At 40.2% G+C, this 19,512-nt stretch overlaps 3 protein-coding genes across 8 annotated transcripts; 1 reads left to right on the forward strand and 2 right to left on the reverse strand.

The window, feature by feature from the left end:
* Positions 1-214: 214 nt before the first annotated feature.
* On the reverse strand, positions 215-8,236 carry Usp2 (Ubiquitin specific protease 2). 2 transcript variants are annotated; one of them, XM_018014213.2, is made up of 8 exons: positions 5,937-8,236; positions 4,748-4,949; positions 3,778-3,927; positions 3,491-3,704; positions 3,098-3,420; positions 2,852-3,001; positions 2,712-2,790; positions 215-2,626 (listed from the first exon to the last, which is right to left on the reverse strand). In XM_018014213.2, the coding sequence occupies exons 1-8, from the start codon at positions 8,088-8,090 to the stop codon at positions 2,554-2,556; spliced, it is 3,345 nt and encodes a 1,114-aa protein (XP_017869702.1). In that variant the 5' UTR covers positions 8,091-8,236; the 3' UTR covers positions 215-2,553. The 2 variants fall into 2 exon arrangements, with proteins under 2 accessions (XP_017869702.1, XP_089330287.1); XM_089474161.1 differs by having other exon boundaries at positions 5,805-8,236.
* A 140-nt stretch (positions 8,237-8,376) lies between these two features.
* On the reverse strand, positions 8,377-16,394 carry LOC149268014 (uncharacterized). 2 transcript variants are annotated; one of them, XR_016271041.1, is made up of 6 exons: positions 16,268-16,394; positions 14,757-14,892; positions 13,898-14,658; positions 9,609-10,616; positions 8,747-8,893; positions 8,377-8,664 (listed from the first exon to the last, which is right to left on the reverse strand). XR_016271041.1 is itself a non-coding variant. In XM_089474173.1 (5 exons), the coding sequence occupies exons 3-5, from the start codon at positions 14,381-14,383 to the stop codon at positions 8,864-8,866; spliced, it is 1,524 nt and encodes a 507-aa protein (XP_089330299.1). In that variant the 5' UTR covers positions 14,384-14,658; positions 14,757-14,892; positions 16,268-16,394; the 3' UTR covers positions 8,377-8,863. The 2 variants fall into 2 exon arrangements, 1 of the variants encoding a protein (XP_089330299.1); XM_089474173.1 differs by having other exon boundaries at positions 8,377-8,893.
* Positions 16,392-19,230, forward strand: wap (DDB1 and CUL4 associated factor wap). Of its 4 annotated transcripts, none has more exons than XM_018014266.2 (7): positions 16,392-16,531; positions 16,895-17,034; positions 17,155-17,415; positions 17,491-17,683; positions 18,123-18,582; positions 18,649-18,830; positions 18,900-19,230. In XM_018014266.2, the coding sequence occupies exons 4-7, from the start codon at positions 17,493-17,495 to the stop codon at positions 19,096-19,098; spliced, it is 1,032 nt and encodes a 343-aa protein (XP_017869755.1). In that variant the 5' UTR covers positions 16,392-16,531; positions 16,895-17,034; positions 17,155-17,415; positions 17,491-17,492; the 3' UTR covers positions 19,099-19,230. The 4 variants fall into 4 exon arrangements, with proteins under 4 accessions (XP_017869755.1, XP_017869754.1, XP_089330306.1 ...); XM_018014265.2 differs by having other exon boundaries at positions 16,405-16,531; positions 16,891-17,034; XM_089474180.1 differs by lacking the exon at positions 16,392-16,531 and adding an exon at positions 16,633-16,823 and having other exon boundaries at positions 16,891-17,034.
* The last annotated feature ends 282 nt before the right edge of the window (positions 19,231-19,512 follow it).

Below are 19,512 nucleotides of genomic sequence, written 5' to 3' on the forward strand. Positions count from 1 at the left end.
GAGAGAAAGGCGCTATAGCGCCTCTATTTCAGTTAGATCTTAATTTTCAAACCAATAAAACCGATTGAATTGGATTTTGTTTTTTTGCATTTTATATTTCGTTATCTTTTTGACTTTTTTTATTTTTCATTTTTTTTGTTTGTAACGTTAGTAAAATATCCAACAATTATAATTTTAACTAATAGTTAAGCCAGAAAAAATATATATAGTAGTAGTTGTTGTTTCATTCTTTTACAAATAAATAAATAATGTGTCTTGTTTTTGTTGTTGTTTGCTTTAGTGTTTATGCTCGGTGTGTGTGTGTGTGTGTGTTTGTTAAGTTATAGTAGCTCGTTATGTGTATGGGGCAAGTAAGTGTATTTATTGTTTGAATCTTGCTTGTTTCGGGGCACAAGCAATATTATGTACACATACATACATACATATGTATTTCGGTTGCACTTCGTGTATCATTTACATAAATACAAAATACAATACAATAAATAAATAAATTAAATAGGCAACAAATAAGGTAGCAATAGCAAAAATATAAAAATAAAAATTATACATATATATATATATATAAACATATATATATATATATATATATATATATGTTTATTAATGTATGTGCGTGTATGAGGGATGGATCATCGGAGCTAAATGGGGCAAAATATCAACTAAAGTACATACAAAACAAACTATATACTCATATTATATGCATAACAAGGTTCTCCTTCTCTGTATCGCCAGATACAATGTCTATAACTTTGAGACTAGTTTGATGTTCAGATCGAACGTTGACCGCGGCGGACGATTGGATTGATTTCAATTGATTTGAATTTGATTGGAACAAAATGTAAATGTTAATTATTAATTAAATTATTTGCTTTGTGGTGTGTGTGTGTGTGTTTGTTTTACGTTTGATAGTTGGTGTTCTTGTTGTTGTTTTTGTTTCGTGCTATGCTCATCATTATAATTATATAATATATAATTAGCTGCTAGCATTTATCATAAGTACGTTTCACAATGCAGCTTCAGTTAGTTTTACTTTGTCATTTGTTTTTTTCTTTTATATATATATATATATATATATATCTGCATATATATATATAAATTTTGCACTTCGCGCAAAAATGACCTTTCTTGTCTCTCAGGTTTTGTTGTTGTTTTTTATTAATAAACTAATCATTTGCTAAAAGCTTTTTGTTTTTGCTAGTTATGTTGAGTGTGTAAATGTGTGTGTGCTATGTTATGTGTGTGTGTTTTTTGTATTTTTTTTTTTTTTTTGGAGCTGCGCTTCTTAGCGCCCCTAATTTTCCCCCTATTTACTGCATTTGTGTTTGCTCCTTTTATTATTATTGATTAATGATCAATTTGATTTTTTTTTGTTTGTTTTTGTTTTTTGCTGTTGTTGCTTTTTTTATGAAATATATACTGATATACATTGCACAAGTTTAGGTGAATTCGCAAATTACTAGTTGATTGCAATTCATTTTCTTGAAAGTTCTTAAGCAATTGTGTTGTTTGGTTTCTTGCTGTTATTTGCTTTTATCTTTCGTTTGTTTGTTTCTCTTTGCGTTTGTTATTAATTTAGTTTCTTTTTTACACAACCACTTGACACGACTTTCGGCAAACCACTCTTGCTTTAATATTTAGCCTTCGATCAACTGTACATATTATACACACATAGATGATATATATACATATATGTACATCTGCTACATACATAGAGTGAGGGTATGTCTGTATACATATAAATATTTATATATATATATATATATATATATTCAATGACTGGGAGGATAGATCAAAATTTCCGATAAAGACGCTAAGAAAACTAAATAAATATATATGCCAGAGAAATGCAAGACAAAATTTTGAAGAAATAACAATTTTGTTTCTGTTCTAGTGTTTCTGTGTTGCTTTGCATTAGTTCTTCCCTAAGTTTTCTTTTCATTCTGTTTAGCTGCTGCATCTGCATTTGCTTTAAGGTATTTGTTTATACTTAGTTAAGAGCTTTTGCTTTTTTTCTATTGTTGACCGATTGCTGCTGTTTTGTTTTTCTGGCTTGCCGAAAGCTGTGTTACATAAATTGTCTGATTCTTGTATTTTGTTCGTTCATTATTTCATTTTATGTTTCTTCTTGATGTGTTTTACGTTGTTATTTGGTGTCTGTTTTGGGTGTTATCCATCTCTTATTTACATCATTCGCCTCCAATGATCGCCATATACATGCTTTGCCATCCAATTCCGACATTGTTGTTATTTGGAATTGGACTTGAGTTAAGAATTAGTTTATAGTTAAATTTAAATTTAAATTTACGCACGTTTGCACAATTTGCAAAATTCTACGAAACATTTACTAGGGGTTTGACTTGCTGTTCTTATTGCACATTCTTTTCTCTTTTCTCTTTTTCTTTTTAGTCGTTTTGTTGTTTTACTCTTTTTTTTCCTATTTTCTTTATAGCAGTTGATGGTGTTGTTATTGCTGTTGGTATTGTAGCTGTCGCAACATACTTTCTGAATTCAACTGCCAGGATGTTGTGGAGGAGTAGTTAGTTAGAGTTAGCTTTACGCTCGTTCGTAGAATAAGATATAGGCACTGGATGAAACGAGACAGTTCTCGGGGATAGCATCGCTAACGCTACAATGGATACGATAAATATGAACAGTTAATCGATCAATACTAACATCATAATTCAGAAGCTATCGCATGAGCATGTACGTACCTATTATCATTGAACTCATGCCACTTGCGTGAGACTGGATGCTTACAGATGGCCACGTAGTGACCGCCAGCCGTTGAGCCTGTTTAAGCAATAAGTATGATTAGCACTTGCTGCAATCTTTGCAATGGATTGGAACATACCCATATGATTGGAGATCGCATAGAGCGAATAATGCACATTCGAATTTGCGTTTGCCCCATATGAGGCCATATTCAGCTCCCGATCCGCCGTAGGGAACTCAACAATATTCGAGAGCTTGCTCCAGCGTGTTTCTGAGAAACGTTTTAGATCTGCAAGAAGCAGCAAAAGCAAAACAAACGTAAATCATATGTCTAAATATATACTATATATTGCTATATATAGTCATGTTGGTCGGTTGCACTTACGTATCACCAGGTATTTGGGGAAACGCTGTATGGTAAAGCTTTTGGTACATTTTCGGCGTGTCTTGCATTTGGAGCACGTGGGCATCTCGTCGCCATCTAGCACCTCTTCTCTAATGAACAAATCTAAGCAGGCCTCTAATTTGCAGCGCGATGACGATGGTAGTGGCACACTCAGATCCCAGAATGGGTCAAAGGTAACGCTCGTATTGCCACACGTTGTGCACTTCAGTGTGCTCTTCAATTGACCAACAAACAAATCTCGTATCAGGGAATTCTCATGCCTAGCATACCACTCCCAAGTCAGATCGGCCTTCTTATTGTCACTGCAATTGAATACGATCAACATAGATTAGTTGCTCGTCGCTGGTGTTTGTTGTGTAAGTGAGCACTCACCTGAGATTATCGTCAATGTTAAGCGTTTCACCTTTGACACCGGTGTTCAGTGCCGAGTGCAGCGAGTCAAGAAAGAAGCGCAGAAACTCCTGCGCATCCTGCTGATTGTAATCGCTATACATGCGATGCTTTGTCGAAAAGGCACGCTTCAGTTCCATCGGCGTTACACTATGCACATTTGACGTCCACATTTCCTGTATGAGTTTGGCAAATTCTGTAAGGCAACAGATATATATATATATGTAAGTATATAACATAAAAATTTTATATTTGAATGGAACACTTGCCGTATAGTATTTGCTGATCCTTGGAGGTTGCCGTGCGCGTGTTGGTGTGATGGGCGCGCAAGAAGCGCGTCAGCTCAGTCGTGTGACTCAGGCATTGGATGACCGAGTTCATGAAGCAAGTGTTTCCAATATTTCTCAGACCGCATAGACCTGTGGGCAATGGGATTCAATCAAAATTTTTAATTATTATAAGCCAATGGAGTTATTATAGCTAACTGGGCGTGGCCCAAAAGGCACTCCCCAATTCGGATGGCGTGTTACTGATTGGCCTTCTTCGCGTTCGATTGACGGCCGGCATTTTGAATGGATTTGAGATCTAGTTTATGCGGAAGTTCCTACGTATGTATATCTGGCTCACTATGTCAACTGGCATACTGAAATAATCTGACATCTATTACCAACGGGCCGAGCACAGCCTACTTAAGGGCGAACTAAAGTTAGAATATTATAGTTTATATATTTATATACGTATATATATTTATCTGCATATCAAATTATACATATACCTCTTCTTGTTCTTCCCAAATGCTGTGTCTTCTATCTCTCTCGCTCTCTTTCTATATGCAAATATCTGTATGTATGCGCATGTGATATTGTTTATATATTTTATATTATTTATATATACATATATATAAATATATTTGTTTATGTTACACGAACAAAATTTAATACTGTCTATTGCTTGCATCGAAAAAAGTTAAGGCCTATTTGTTTTACAATTTGTAGTTCATCGAACTCCAACACACTTTTCGCATGGCATAGGTGATCAAAATATATTTTAAAAATATGTATATGTAAATACTACTACAATTTTCTAGATCGCAGCCATGAATAATATTATAATTTATCTTCATAAAAATACTAGTGATCGATATATATCGAACGCATAGACAACTTCTCTTCATATCAGGGGATCTAGTAAGTTTCATTGGACTTGGGGTATACTAGGGCAGGATGGATCGTTACTCACCTTCGAACTTCTCGTCTCGGCTGCTTTTGTAGCCCTCGTCCAGGCTATTATGCTTCGTGCTCAGCGACGACGAGCCAATGGAAGAGGTTGTGGCGTTGGTAATGTTCCGTCCGCTGTCCCGATCGCGGTCCCAATAACGGCTCGACGTTGGCGACACTGGCGGCAGCACTGAGCGAACGCTGCTTGCGACATTGCGCGATCCCTGCACGAAACACAATTTCAATTTAGTGATACGTAACACGCAAAGTGGGCATAAGTAAAACGAAAAAAAAAAAAATAATAATAAAATAAATGCAATGATCAAATTACAGTTAGTTATTCAAAAGCAGCGAGCAATCGATCATTAGAAATGGATGCATCTATCGATATTGGCTGGCGTTGGTATCGATGTTTTAGCGAGCAAGTGAGTGTGAGTATGTGGGTGTGAGCGTGAGCGTGTATACGTGTATGGCGGATAACAATAAAAAAGGATATAAACAAATTGTGGCATGCAAACATAACGTAACTTAACGAATAATAACATGGCGGTTTGAGCAAGCGAGGGTTAGCTAAAATAAAACAAAGGGGCACAAAATTAAACCAAACATCAAATCGATTATTTTTCATATAACTATATCGATAACAACAAAGGCAAAACGAAACCAAAATCCAATTAGAAATCAAGACGCATTGTTCCTGCAAACCTACACGAAAGTATATATACTATTTATGTATGTAAAAACAAATCTACAATAAAATCAAACACTCACACACAGACAGACAGACAGACACAAAATGATGATTGATATATATTTGCTTGTTTGTTTGTTGGTTGGCTGAAAAATTAAAACGAATAACGGTGTTGTGGTCTGTGCTTGTGATAAGGATGGACATGAACGCTGGGACAGCAGCGCCTTCAGCTATTGCTCAAGACTTTACAAAGTTGAAGAAACCATAAACTAAAACACATATTGTGAGATAAAGAGAAAGAGAGAGAGAGAGCAGGAAGAGAGAGAGAGAGAGAAAGAGAAATTGGGCACTGGGCGCCTGCCCCAAGTGCTATTTGAGCGCCACTTACGCTGTCGTTGGCTGCGACGCTGCTGACTGCGGCGGCGGCAGAGTAAGTGTAGGCGCTGGTCGAGTTAGCAGCAGCTGCTGCCGCTGCTGCTGCTCCCGCTGTGTCGTTGTTGTGATGAAGGTGCACATTTACCTTGTGGCTGTTGTTGGCCGCTGCATTGGCCGTTGTTGTTGGTGTCATTGCCGCGGCTGCTGCTGCTGCTGATGCTGCTGTTGTTGCCATCGCTGTGCCAGCATTTTCCGAGTTGGCCGCCTTCGCCAACAGGCCGTGGGCAATCCGACTGGCCGACTTGCTCATGGGCGCCACGGCTGATGATGATGCTGCCGTTGCCGCTGCTGTCGCTGCTGTTGCCGTTGCTGTATTGCTGTTGCTGCTGCCGGTGCGATAGGCGGCACGCGTCAAGGAGCTGCTATAGCCAGCCGCAATGCGTGTATGTTCCATATCGGCGCTGAAGCGCTGCTGCAGATTACTGCTGCTGCCGCCAGCATTGTTTGAGGTGCCTTCTGCAGCAGCTGCTGCTGCCGCTGCTGTTGCAACTGCTGCCGCTGCCGCTGCTGCTGCTGTCGAGCCAGACGCTGATGTTGTTGCATTACTGCGCAACGGTCCCGGTTGTCGCTTCTGTTCGCTCAGATTGTTAAACTTCTCAATGGACGCCTTAATGCTGACCGAATCGATGCCATAGCGTCGCGCATTGCTGCTGCTGCCGGCGCTATTGTCCCGCTCCACACGGTCCCGCTCACGCTCCCGCTCCCGTTCCCGCTCCTTGGGCCGCTGTTCGCCATTTGTGTGCTTGTAGTTGTTAAACTTCTCGTAGCTGGCCGCAAAGTTCGAATTGGTGAACGAGACTATCGTCGACTTGGGCCGGATCGAGCGCTGACCACCATTGGATTTATCTCCGCCCAGCTGCTGGTTGCGCAGCTGCAGTGGCGGCGTTATGGGCTTGAAGTAGCAAATGTTTGTCATCTTTTGGCTAGATGATATGGCGCCCGATGCGGTTGTTGTTGTTATTATTGCTGCTGATGATCCTGTGGTTGTTGTTGCCGCTGTCGCCGCTGCTGCTCCTGTGCCTGCTGCTGCTGTGCTGGTCGGTATATCGTCGCTATCAATATAGCTAATGTCGTCATGTTGTTGCTGCTGCTGCTGCTGGCGTTGCATATTGTTGTTGCTGTTGCTATTGTTGGTGGCGCTGCTGTTGTTGTTGTTATTATTATTATAGCTGCTATGACTGTTCATCGCACTGTGATTGTTGTTGCAGTGCAGCAATAGAGGCTTCAGTTTACCAGCCACAAGTCGTCCTGCTCCAATTCCAGCTGTTGTTGCTGCTGCCGCTGCTGCTGAGGATGTTGCCGTTGTTCCTCCTGCAACAGTTGTCTTTTGGCCCAATGTCAGCTGCTGTTTGCTGCTATGGCTATGGCTCTGGCTCTGGCTATGGCTATACTTGATATCAATTCTGTGGACGGCTGAGTTGCCAGCTCCTGTTGATGCTGTCGTCGTCGTTGTTGTTGTTGTTGTTGTTGTAGTTGCTCTGTTCGACGAGTTGGCGCCACTATTGGTGTTGTTGGTGCTGTTGCTGCTGGTGCCGCCCGCTTTATTGCCATTAAGCGTCGTCGTCCGACGCATCTCACTAACTGAAGTCCCGTTGCCAGTGCCGTTAGCTATCACGGCTGTTGCTGATTTGTTGCTGCTGTTATTATTCTTGTGATCGTCGAGCGCCTTGTTGCGCTTGTGCGTCTTGCCACCAGCTGGCGCCTGCTTGAGCGTTACCTGGGCATGCGCCAAATCGCACTCGGCCTTCAAGAAGCTGGGATCTTTGTAGCTGGATACCAAAAAATAGCGCTGATTAGCCGCCCGCACCGGATTCACGTTGCCAACCGCCGCCGCCGCCGCCGCCGCCCGCCCACTGCTGCCGCTTGGCCCGTTGCTGGCGGCGTATTTGAGTGAAGTCACCGGCTTCTGGACAGTGACGCCGACTCCAGGCCCGCTGTTAGCACTAGTTTTCAATGACTTGGCGTGCCGTGACGTACCCTGGTGCTGACTCTGACTCTGATGGGCCTGGGCTAACTGTTGCTGGCTATGACTATGGCTATGACTGTTGCTACTGTTGCCTCTTTGTTGGGACTTCTGCTGCTGCTGCTGCTGCTGGTGGTGGTGGTGATGGTGGTGGTGGTGCTGCTGGTGTTCGTCAGTTGCCGTTGCAGCTGCTGCTGATGCCGCAGTGTTTGCCTCGCGCTGCAGTTTGGACGCTGGAATCTTATGGAATCCTCTGGTTTTCTTAATGTCTAACATTATTCAACAGCTCCTTATCGTGCGGTCGCTGCTGTTGCTGCTGCTGCTGCTATTACTGCTGCTGCTGCTGCTGTGGCTGGCGGTTACACACGATGCAATGTAAATTTGGATTTAATTTCCTTTCTTCCTAGTTTTTGGTCTTGTTTGTTTTTCTTTTTTTTTTTATTCAATTATTGCTTTTTATATATATTGTTGATGATTTTATTTAATCCGCCTTGATGGTCTTTTTATTATTATTATTTTTACTATTATTTGCGTGATTGTGATTGTGATTATTATTGTTGTTATTATTATTATTATACGGGTTCTTGATGTTCTTCTTGTTATTGTGTTTGTTCAATTTAATTTCATCAAATTTGAAAAGGTGTGTTGTGCTTACCAAAAATACATACTCTCAAAACTACCTTATACACACATTTGGACTGTTTGTAAATACAAACTACTGCGTTAAACTAAAATTTTTTAAATATGGATGCTTTGAACTTTGATGGAGCGCCTGCCTAGATTATTATCGATTCGATCAGTTCTACTAATTACAGCTGCAGTTGCGTTATCGATAATATATATACAATATATATATACATATATATACACACATATATACATATATATAAATATACATATATAACTATATATATTTATATGTATATATATACATATATAGTATATTTGTTTTTGGTTTTTGGTTTCGATTGCTCTGGATTGAATAGTTATATGATTTTTGCCCTCGTCAGGTATTGACAGTTAATAATCAAGTGAGTTAGTTTGGTTAGTTAAAAGGGACGCGCACTGCGAGAGTATAGCTAAAAATATATAGAAATACACACATATATATATATAGATGTAGTTTGAATATTTGAGAGATGCGTGTAAAGGTGTTTAGCCACAAAACGAATCATATGTATAAAGAGAAAGCCAGATCATATCAAAATGAAACAACAAAGAAACATGGGTTCAAAAGAAACAATATAAATGCCAAGTGAGATTCCAATATATGTACATATGTCTAAACACATACATGTATGTTCACGATTTGTTTTGGTTTTTTTTTTTTTTATAAATTGTTAATAATTATAATTGTATATAATTATATACATATATAGACATACATGTGCTTGTAATGATTGTTGATTGCGTAGCCGACCGACCGTAGCCGCAGTATGAATACTAATTTATCCTAACACAAAAGGTCCAGGAATGGGATCGGGTTTGAGGCTGGGTGGATTTTAATTATTATGTATTTCTTTTCATCTTGAAAGCATGGCAGAAGCAACAATGCATAAAGTCACATACACACGCACACACAAGCAAAAGACGCGCAAATATTCAAATATCGATAGTTAGTGGAGCAGTATGTTATCGCATTATCGCTTGGCAGCTGCTCGTCCCGGGTGTCAGCCCTGGCATGCGATTAGTAATTTCAATTTGTTAGCATTTGCAATTTTCTGAATGCCTGTGGCAGGTGCTTAGATATCCTGGCTCGGTTTTTATTTTTGTTTAACTTTCATCATTGTTTACCTTGCTGCGCGCAGTGGCGCCCTCTGCCAGCGTCAGCGTCGCCGTCGCACTGACATCACCATCGCCATCAGCGTCGCCGTTGACATCACCATTGGTATTCGCATTGGCATTGGCCCTAGCCTTGGCCACTGTGACCGTTGCGGTCAGACAATTAACATCAGACGCCGTCGATGCCGCCACATCGTCTGTGGTATCCGCCGCCCCAGCGTTGGAGCTATCATAGATTGCATTGCGCTTGGGCGACGTCGACAGCAGCGAGAGTCCGTTGAGCTTGGCGTCCAGCCCATTGCTGTTGCTGTCCTCCGCCGTCGCGTGACCATTGGTGATGATGGTTGACGCTGTCGCTTTTGGGGCAGCTGTCAAATCATGTGTGCCATTGCGGCGTGTTCGATTGTTGCGCAGCGTGAACGTGGCCGTTGGAACATCCCCGTTGCTGCTGCTGGAGGTTATCGTGTATCGCCCGGAGCCGCTGCGTTGCCTGGTTGTGTGTGTTGTTTCACTTGCGCCCGTATCCCCGCCGGCATCGCTGCTGCTACTATACAGGCGGCTGTAGCGGCTGCTGCGCGGCCTGTCCACGGTTACGGTGCAGGTGGTGCTGTTATCATTGCTGCTGCTGCTGTTGATGTTACTATTGCTATTGCTGTTGCTGTTGCTATTGCTGTTGTTGCGGTTGTCAGTGTCGGCTTCGTTGACCGCCGATCTGGAACGTGACAGTTCACAGTTGGGTTTATAGTTGGCCGGACTGTACTTTTCGTACATGTCCAGGGCGGATGTGGCAACAAAATGTTCTAGGGATGATGATGAGCATGAGCTGGACAAACGTTTCGTTCTGCTGCCATTAGATGTCGCATCATTGCCATCTGCACGCTTCTTATCAATGGCAGAATCTCGACGATACTTTGACCAATCGTCATTCTTTGTTCCTGCTGCTGTGCCTGTCGAGCTTGCTGCTGATCCAGCTGCTCCGCCATCGCCATTCGATAGTGTGCCCTTTGCTCGACGCGGCAACTGAACGTTTTTTTTTTTTTTTTTGCATTTTTTTTTTTTTTTTTTTTTTTTTGTGTCATGGTTGAAACATTTATACAGATGTATGACATTTGAATGCGATTTAGTTGGTTGTGATATGACGGCAACGGTAACGGTTAACGGTAACGGTAACGGTTAACGATCATAATAATTTGTATGCGTTTTCATGATGGGCAGCAACACACAAACCAAAATCAAATTTGTTTATAACAAAGAACAAAACAAAAGAAAAATAAGTATATAATAAACTCCAAAAGAATATAAGAGAAAAAGAAAATTATATATATATATAAAAAAAAAAAAGAAACCCAGAAAGAATAATTACTATCAATGACAAAAAATCGAATATTCAGTAAAAAAGTTGCTCTCGTTTTAAGTCGCATTCACATGTTCCTGCCAAATTTAACATGCACTTAGCACTTGAACAACTGCATGACAAAGGCTGTCATGCACTTTGCATACCATAGCTAAGCAGCTTTTTGTTTTAATTTTCGAAATGCCAACAACTATGAAGATGTTTACATATAAAAATGTATAATATCTATCATGTATGTAGAATCGTTCCAGATTCATATTTTCAGCGATTGTCGACTGTCGCAAAAATTGGAAACGTAATTTGCAATTATTCGTCATTTGGGTTCTATTTTGGGCCTCGATTTACTACATACATATTTGAATAAAAAAAAAAAAAATAAATAAAAAAAAAAATCACATTTGCAAAATGTACGAAATCATTAAATATAAAATATAATATTTGGCAAACATCAATTTCGTTGTTTTTTATATAAAGAGCGAGACAGAGATATTGCGAGAAACAACTGCTAGAATTAAAAATTATTCACAAATTTAACAGCAATTCGAACGGAATTGTTTGTTTTATATATTTTTAGCTGATTTCAAATAATTCTCGTATTTATTTATTTTCGTGTTCATAATCAAAATAGAATGCAGACATACACACGCACATATGTACATGCATGTATGCATGTAAATGATTGATGATGTCGACAAATACCGTTGATGACATGCACAATTCAAAAATAGACAGTTCATTTGTTATCGCTATCGCTATCGATAAGTCATGTGCAGATCAAGTGATGGGCTTTTTCAAATTTTCAAACACATGCTTATTCTGTGCATATGAATATGTTCACATGTATCACACACACTCTCACACCACACACACACACACACACAGATGCACCAACACAATGCATCTTTGCCATATTAAACATATTGCGAATTTTGTATATTTTATGCCGCCAAGAAACGTTTTCATATGCAGATAGCACAAGGGCGTACTACATTTGTTGTTGTTTTTGTTGTAATGGGGTCTTTTGTTGCAATTGGTGTTGCTGCTGTTCTTATTGTTGTTGCTGCCGTTGGTCCCATTGGAACGGTGCCAACAAGTGGTTTGACTTGGCAAAAACATTCCATTGCCATGGCGCGGCGGGTGGGTCTATGTTTGTGGTCATGACGCATACGCCGCCTTATCGCAGCTTTCAGCACAAACGCACGCACACATACTCGCATATTGCGGCGCAACAACAATATCAGAGCGCAAACAAATGACAAGTTAGCAAAAACTGAAAAGGTAACTTCAAAATGCCGCCAACTGTCAAACGAGTGTCACAAAAAGAACGGTAAATACACAGTTAAAGCTCTAGATGGTGTGTATACATACATACATATACATATACATATTTTACACATACATAAATATTTATGTGTATGTGTGTTTGTTTATGTAGGGAAAAGGGCGTACTGGCATGCTTTTAAGCAGAGCCAACATGGGCGTGCCTGGCTGAATCGCATACTAGCTATGACACATACATTTATAACCATACACACATGTGTGTATGTATGTGGACAGGTGGGTGTGTTAAGTGGATTCGGGGTTTGGCGACCAGGTGAGTGTATGTCATAGGCTACTTGTGATTTTGGGATAATGCACAACATGAAATGCGCAGCCAAAGCTGATTAAAATTCGTCATTCTTCCTCTTATTCTACACATACAACAGGCAGTGATAAATATGCGTATGCATGTATGTGTGACATGTTAAGCAACAATCAATTTCCAAGCCCTACATACATACAAACAAACAGAGACATACACACACACACAGATTTAAAAAGAACTGTTCCATATTTTTCAACTGAATCGAGTTCGTTTCTTAAATATCTTATTCCAATGATCAGTAGAAAATTTAGTATTAATCTCACAATCTGATTATTTAAATATATAGATCAAGTTTATACAACATTCTTTTGGACGCAAGTAAGGTCAAATCTACATCTGTGGCTTTGAAATATACAAAAATCGGACAATATATAGAGATCTGAGATCTGTACGATCTGCAGAGATTCTAGGTCTAAAGATGTTAAAGTCATAAAACTATAATCAATCACATTAAAATGAGAATAGCTATCAATATTTCGAAACAGACTACATATAATCCAGAGAATCCAGATATTGGTGGCTAAAGCGATCTGATCCGCCTCCTTCTGCCAATCACAATAATGATTAATGATAATAAAACCATTATAAACAGAATTCCCATTTACAATGGGGTTCAGGTTGTAATGATAGCTTTAGGTATTTATAGCTCTTAGTTATAAAGATCGATAGATCTTCGTAAAATGACATACTTTATAAGTCTACATTTCGCTTTAATTCAATATTATTAATCGGAACAGTCCTCATATATGCCAAGAGTGCTTTAACATACATATTAATGTATATGTATTACAATGTTTGCTAGTTACATATACACAAACATATACAAATACGACACACACCAATACTCCTTGACCAATACAATAACAACACTACTTTAAATAGAGAACTCACCAAATGCTTTGAATGTGTGTGTAGGTGTCTGTCTATGCATGTGTGTGTGTGTGTGTGTGTGTGATTGTGCATATGAATGAGTTTTGTAAATTTGTTCCAAGCCCAGTAAGGAGTTTCAAGTACGAGAGTAAAGCAGTTGGGGGGCTTTCAAAGGTGAAAAGAGATCTACTCTAATGGGTGTACTTATGCCCAGCATCATACACATACAGATCACTATATATATATAGATATATAGAGAGAGAGCTCTGTTCAGCCATCAATGGAATATCACACATATGTATAGATAAGTATGATAGATATGCATGTACATTAAAACTTAATCGAAGGAATTTAAATGGGATCGGGGGTTTGAGGTGGAGGTGTAGGTAGGTGGTAGGTGTGGCTAAAGCGATAATCATCAATAACACTCACTCCGCATCGGCCATACGAAATTGTATCATAGTTGCTCAAATACGATGAACTAGTCCGATATCCAGAATTGAGAACAGAGCCAGTTCCTCCGCTCAGATACAATGGAGATGCGATGCTATTCCGCTGTGTGCTGACGCGCGGCGTACTCGAATAGGTTGAATAGGAGCTGGGATAGTAGTTGCTCGCGCTGCTGCTGCTGTGATGATTGTAGGCGGATGTGGATGTGGATGAGGAGCCGGCTGCTGATGTACCCGAACCAGCTGACGAGGGCAGGTATTTGGATAGACTGCTGCCGCGATTATCGTAGTAGCTGCCGGAGTAGCGCGAGTAGCCGTTACTTGTGCCGCCGCCGCCGCCGCTGACGCTGCCGCTGCTTGTGCCGCTAGTGCTGGCCGAGCTGCCAGCGCCACTGGTCGACGTTGTGCCGTAGAGACTGCCACTGCCCGCTGCTGACGTTGACGATCTACGCGGCGAAATCACACGCATATTAGTGGCAGCAGCGTTCTACCGCTTCAATCGGACCAGTTTGCCGTTTTGATGAGCCGTTATGAATTCCAATTGTTGCTGTGGATGATGATGATGTTGTTGTTATTATCGTTGTTGTTGTTGCTGATATTATTGCGGTTGTTACTGCGGCTACTGCTGGATGGCTGGCGTTGTTACGGATTTGGCAGAGCGTTCTGTCCTTAGCTGTTGTTGTTGTTGTTATTGGTACTTCTTGCTTTTAATATAATTCTGTAATTGTTGCTCTGGTATTATTGCTGCAAGAGTGAGAGTGAAAGTAGATGCGTGAGTGAGATTAACTTTCAAAATGGCAACGCGCGGCGAGATGCACTCGCTCATTCGCTCACTCACTCACCTTGAATTTGGCTTGCAGTTGCTTTATCCTTTAGGTTTACTGATTATTTACAAAGCTTTTTTAATTGTTATTTATTTAATGTTGTTGCTTATGCTACATTAAAGACCCGTTACTGTTGCAGTGGAGAATAGGCAAACTGTAAATAAAGAAGAATTTATCAGAATTGACCTTCGAATAATACACATACATAAATACTTAAGCATAGGCATGTATATATACATATACATATATATTAATAAATATATATTTATATACATATACATATATATAGGCGCTGATTAATAATTTCATATACGTATCACAAGTTTAACAAGCGCTATCAACATCGCCCACTTCGTCATTTCGTCATGTCACACTTGTTTACAAAATAACACAACAACAACAACAAATCACAATACTTGAAATTTCACGGCGCTGCAACTTGTCATAACAACAACTCAATGCAACTGCCGGTTTGTGTGTGTGTGTGTGCGTGTGTGCATGTTGGTCGTGAATGAGTGAGTGGGGTAGCTATGCGGTAATAGTGAAGTTGTATGTCTGTTTGTATGTGTATAAGATGCCGCCAGGCTGTCTACGGCCCTATACGGCGCGCAATGTCATTGTAACCGAGGAAACCGTTGCTCGGCTTTCATAGTGTGCGTTAATGCGTGTGCTCGAATATATGTGGGGTAGGGCGCCACAACCTCTCTCTCTATCTCTCTCGCTCTGCCTCTATCCGTCTCTCTCTTTCACACACACGTAAACAAACAGACGGACACATGGTCACTATCATATCGATCTCGCGTTCATAAATACAACTACTGTTACAACTACAACTATAAACATCACTACACCGTTTCAGATTCACACATTCCAATTCGCCTTTGTGAAGCAGCGATGCCGAAAATCATGTCAAAAATCGAAATTATTATAATTAAAGCAACAACAAAAATTGAAAAAAGGCAAATCTATTTATAAAAGCGCTTAAAAGCACACACACACACATACACACAGCTGGCTGGCGCTGGCGGCCACGTTCCCGTTGGTTGGGTGGTGCGGCGGTGGCGGCAGTAGTAAAACTGCGCTGCTGTGCCTGGCCTATAAGCGCCATATGTGCAAATGAAATAGCAATATTGATATTGGCGACAGCGACACACTAAACACAACCACACACACACACCAAAAGGCGACGAAACAAACACATTCATATACACATATGTATGTACATATATATATATACGCGGCCAAGCAAGCAACGTACGAATTACGCAAAGTGAAATATCTTTCTCAAAAATGGAAAGTGGAAAAGTGACGACTATAATTGTGAATTTCGCTTAGAACTCGAACACTTTAATATATATGCTTAATTATGGGAACTTAGCTCCTTGGCAAGAAGTATATTTATTTATAAAATTCATCATTCACGCACAATCTACTCACGACGTTTGAAAAAAAAAAAATGTTGTATACGTTTAATTGTATCAGCTATTGACACACACACACACATAAAAATACATAAAAAGTGCACTGACTGAGCTTCTTTACATGGTAATAACTAATATTATTGGCTTTTATATGCAATTTTCAGCCCACAGCACGCAGAACTCACTTAAGAGCGAGTCAGTTTTGCAAGCGAACTACCGAAATCCAGAGTTGCGTCCATACAAGTATCGATAAATGATTTTGTATCGCACCAGAAATCAAACCATTAATGATCGACTTAGTGGTCATCACAAACAACAGATAAAGTGGCAACACCGCCGTGTATATACATTTTGAGAGAAAATTTTGTTCAGGTGTGAAAAGTTCTTGCATTTAAATATCGCTTAAAAATTAATGAAATCGTAATGCAAATAAATACTTAAATAAGTAAACTACGGCTACTGCTATTGTTAGTGCCCATGCGGCACGTTAAGCCGTATTTACTTAATTACTAATAATACACTGCAGCCGCAAACTGTCGCGTCGCATTACATACAGTGTTGCCAACTTTTGTATTCGCAAAAAGCTATTTTGGCGAAATTCGCATATCTTCACCATTATGTGCATTACAATTTTGATATTGCTAAGCAAAGAGTTAAACTCAACGTATGCAACATCACATATTGAAATATAGCGATTCGTTATTCATTGTTATTAAACGACTATTTTTCAGCTAGACTGCGTATCACCGCCATACCAATATAGCTTACAAGAATTTTTTGTGAATCTGGATATTAAACAGCTAAATCTAACCGGAAAAGGCTGAGTGGGCACCACTTTAGCCTGCGCCGCCGCCAAAGTCGTCACACAAAATGAAGTGAGCTACAAAACAAATAAAATAAATGCAATTACATATAATTCAAAACTAAAACGAAATAATTTTTACAATAATAACATCTCATTTTCGGTTTTCTCTTCCTATTTTCTCCGTGTACAGTAAACCAAAAGGCACAGCGGTTTTTTGTTAATTTTCTGAAGTTTCAATTTGTCTCGTCATTATCATCATCCGCATTGCCATCGTAATTTTTAGCAGGTTTGTCTTATTACCACCCATCAACCGCCAGCCCGCCCGCCCAGCTAGCTTTTGTGAGAAACCTTGTATACAAGTTCGGTTACTGGATCATTTTAATTGCGCACAGGAACTCTGTCGTTTGATATTCTTCATATCCCTAACGAACACAAACACATAAATATTTAGGTAAGTGCTGCTAGATGCTGAATTACCTCCCACTTTTTTCTAATTGTCGCCTAATTAACATCATATGCTCAACAGTTATGTCATCGACCGCGGGGAAACGTAAGGAAATATACAAATACCTGGCGCCATGGCCACTCTACTCCATGAACTGGAGCGTCCGGCCAGACAAACGTTTCCGCCTTGCCTTGGGTAGCTTCATCGAGGAGTACAACAACAAAGTGCAAATCATAAGCCTGGACGAGGATACCAGCGAATTTAGTGCTAAAAGGTGAGGAAATCATGGAGCAGAATGAAAATATCATATATTAAGATATGTATATATTCATACATACATAGCAAGACAATCTAAAGTCGATAGATATATATCTTGAATGAAAATATTGTATTGAGAGCTCAGATTATAAATTAAATTTCTATTGAGTTGACGTACGCAGAAAGAAGATTGGCTCGATAGATCTTGAATGAAAATATTGGATACTATAGTGTGTATATTTAGTTTGAGTTGCCTGTGTAACTGTAGCTCAGATTACCTTGTAGGCATTTTGTTATTTACTATGCTTACAAGCTTTAGTCGATCCTCCCACCCAATATAGTCAGAGATTAGCTGCGAAAAAAGGGGCTTTAAGGGACAGGTTTAATAATATCAACATGCTGTGAGCTTATGCAAATCAATATTTAAATGTAATTAATTGTAATCTCATTTGCAGCACCTTTGACCATCCATATCCGACTACAAAAATCATGTGGATACCAGACTCGAAGGGCATCTATCCCGATCTGTTGGCCACCAGCGGTGATTATTTGCGTGTTTGGCGCGCCGGTGAACCGGATACCCATTTGGAGTGTGTTTTAAATAACAACAAAAACAGTGATTTCTGTGCGCCGCTCACATCGTTCGACTGGAACGAGGTGGATCCAAATTTGGTCGGCACCTCATCCATCGACACCACATGCACAATATGGGGCCTGGAAACTGGGCAGCCGCACGCTCGCGTCTATGTGGCTGGGCATGTTAAAACGCAGCTGATAGCACACGACAAGGAGGTCTATGACATTGCATTTTCACGTGCCGGCGGAGGACGGGACATGTTTGCCTCTGTTGGTGCCGATGGCTCAGTGCGCATGTTTGATTTGCGTCATCTCGAGCACTCGACCATTATCTATGAGGTAGGCTGCGACATGCCATACCTATTGCTATTTTATGTAAATAATGAACTATTCTTAATTGATTAGGATCCTGCGCATACCGCCCTGTTGCGTTTAGCCTGGAACAAACAGGATCCGAATTACTTAGCCACAGTTGCCATGGATTCATGTGAAGTTATTATTTTAGATGTTCGTGTTCCTTGTACACCTGTTGCAAGACTGAGCAATCACAGAGCGTGCGTCAACGGTATTGCGTGGGCGCCGCATAGGTGAGCAAAACTAAATCAAAATAAGGATATGAAAGAGAAGACGGATACATATTATTTCTTTGCTTGCAGTTCCTGTCACATTTGCACTGCCGGTGATGATCACCAAGCACTGATCTGGGATATACAACAAATGCCACGCGCAATCGAGGATCCAATTTTAGCCTATACAGCTGCTGAAGGCGAAGTCAATCAAATACAATGGGGTGCCACGCAACCCGATTGGATAGCCATTTGCTATAACAAAGCGTGCGAGATCCTGCGGGTCTAAGAGTCAATTTTTTCTTACCACCCATGCCACGTGCCCCCTTTCCGACCCACACTGCTCTGCCTGTGTGACTGTGATGTGAGGAAATTGGTTGCTGTCACAATCCTCAATACGCACCCAACAACAGCAACAACATCATCAGCAAAAACAACAGAAGCAGCAGCAACAGCACACCAACACCACACAAGGACACACACATACACACACACACACACAAAGACACACACACACTTATATATATTACTATATATATAGATATACATACACACATGCGGATGCGAACGTAATGTAGTTGTAGGTTTTGTAGGCGAAGCGGAAGAAACGCGTTTTAGTTTTATATCATATATACATATATATAAATATAAATATGTTATATATATTTATATATGGTTTTATATTCGGACGCCGATTTGTATC

Source organism: Drosophila arizonae, chromosome X, assembly GCF_054131065.1.
Source record: "Drosophila arizonae isolate 15081-1271.41 chromosome X, UAZ_ARI_1.0, whole genome shotgun sequence".
Taxonomy (NCBI): domain Eukaryota; kingdom Metazoa; phylum Arthropoda; class Insecta; order Diptera; family Drosophilidae; genus Drosophila; species Drosophila arizonae.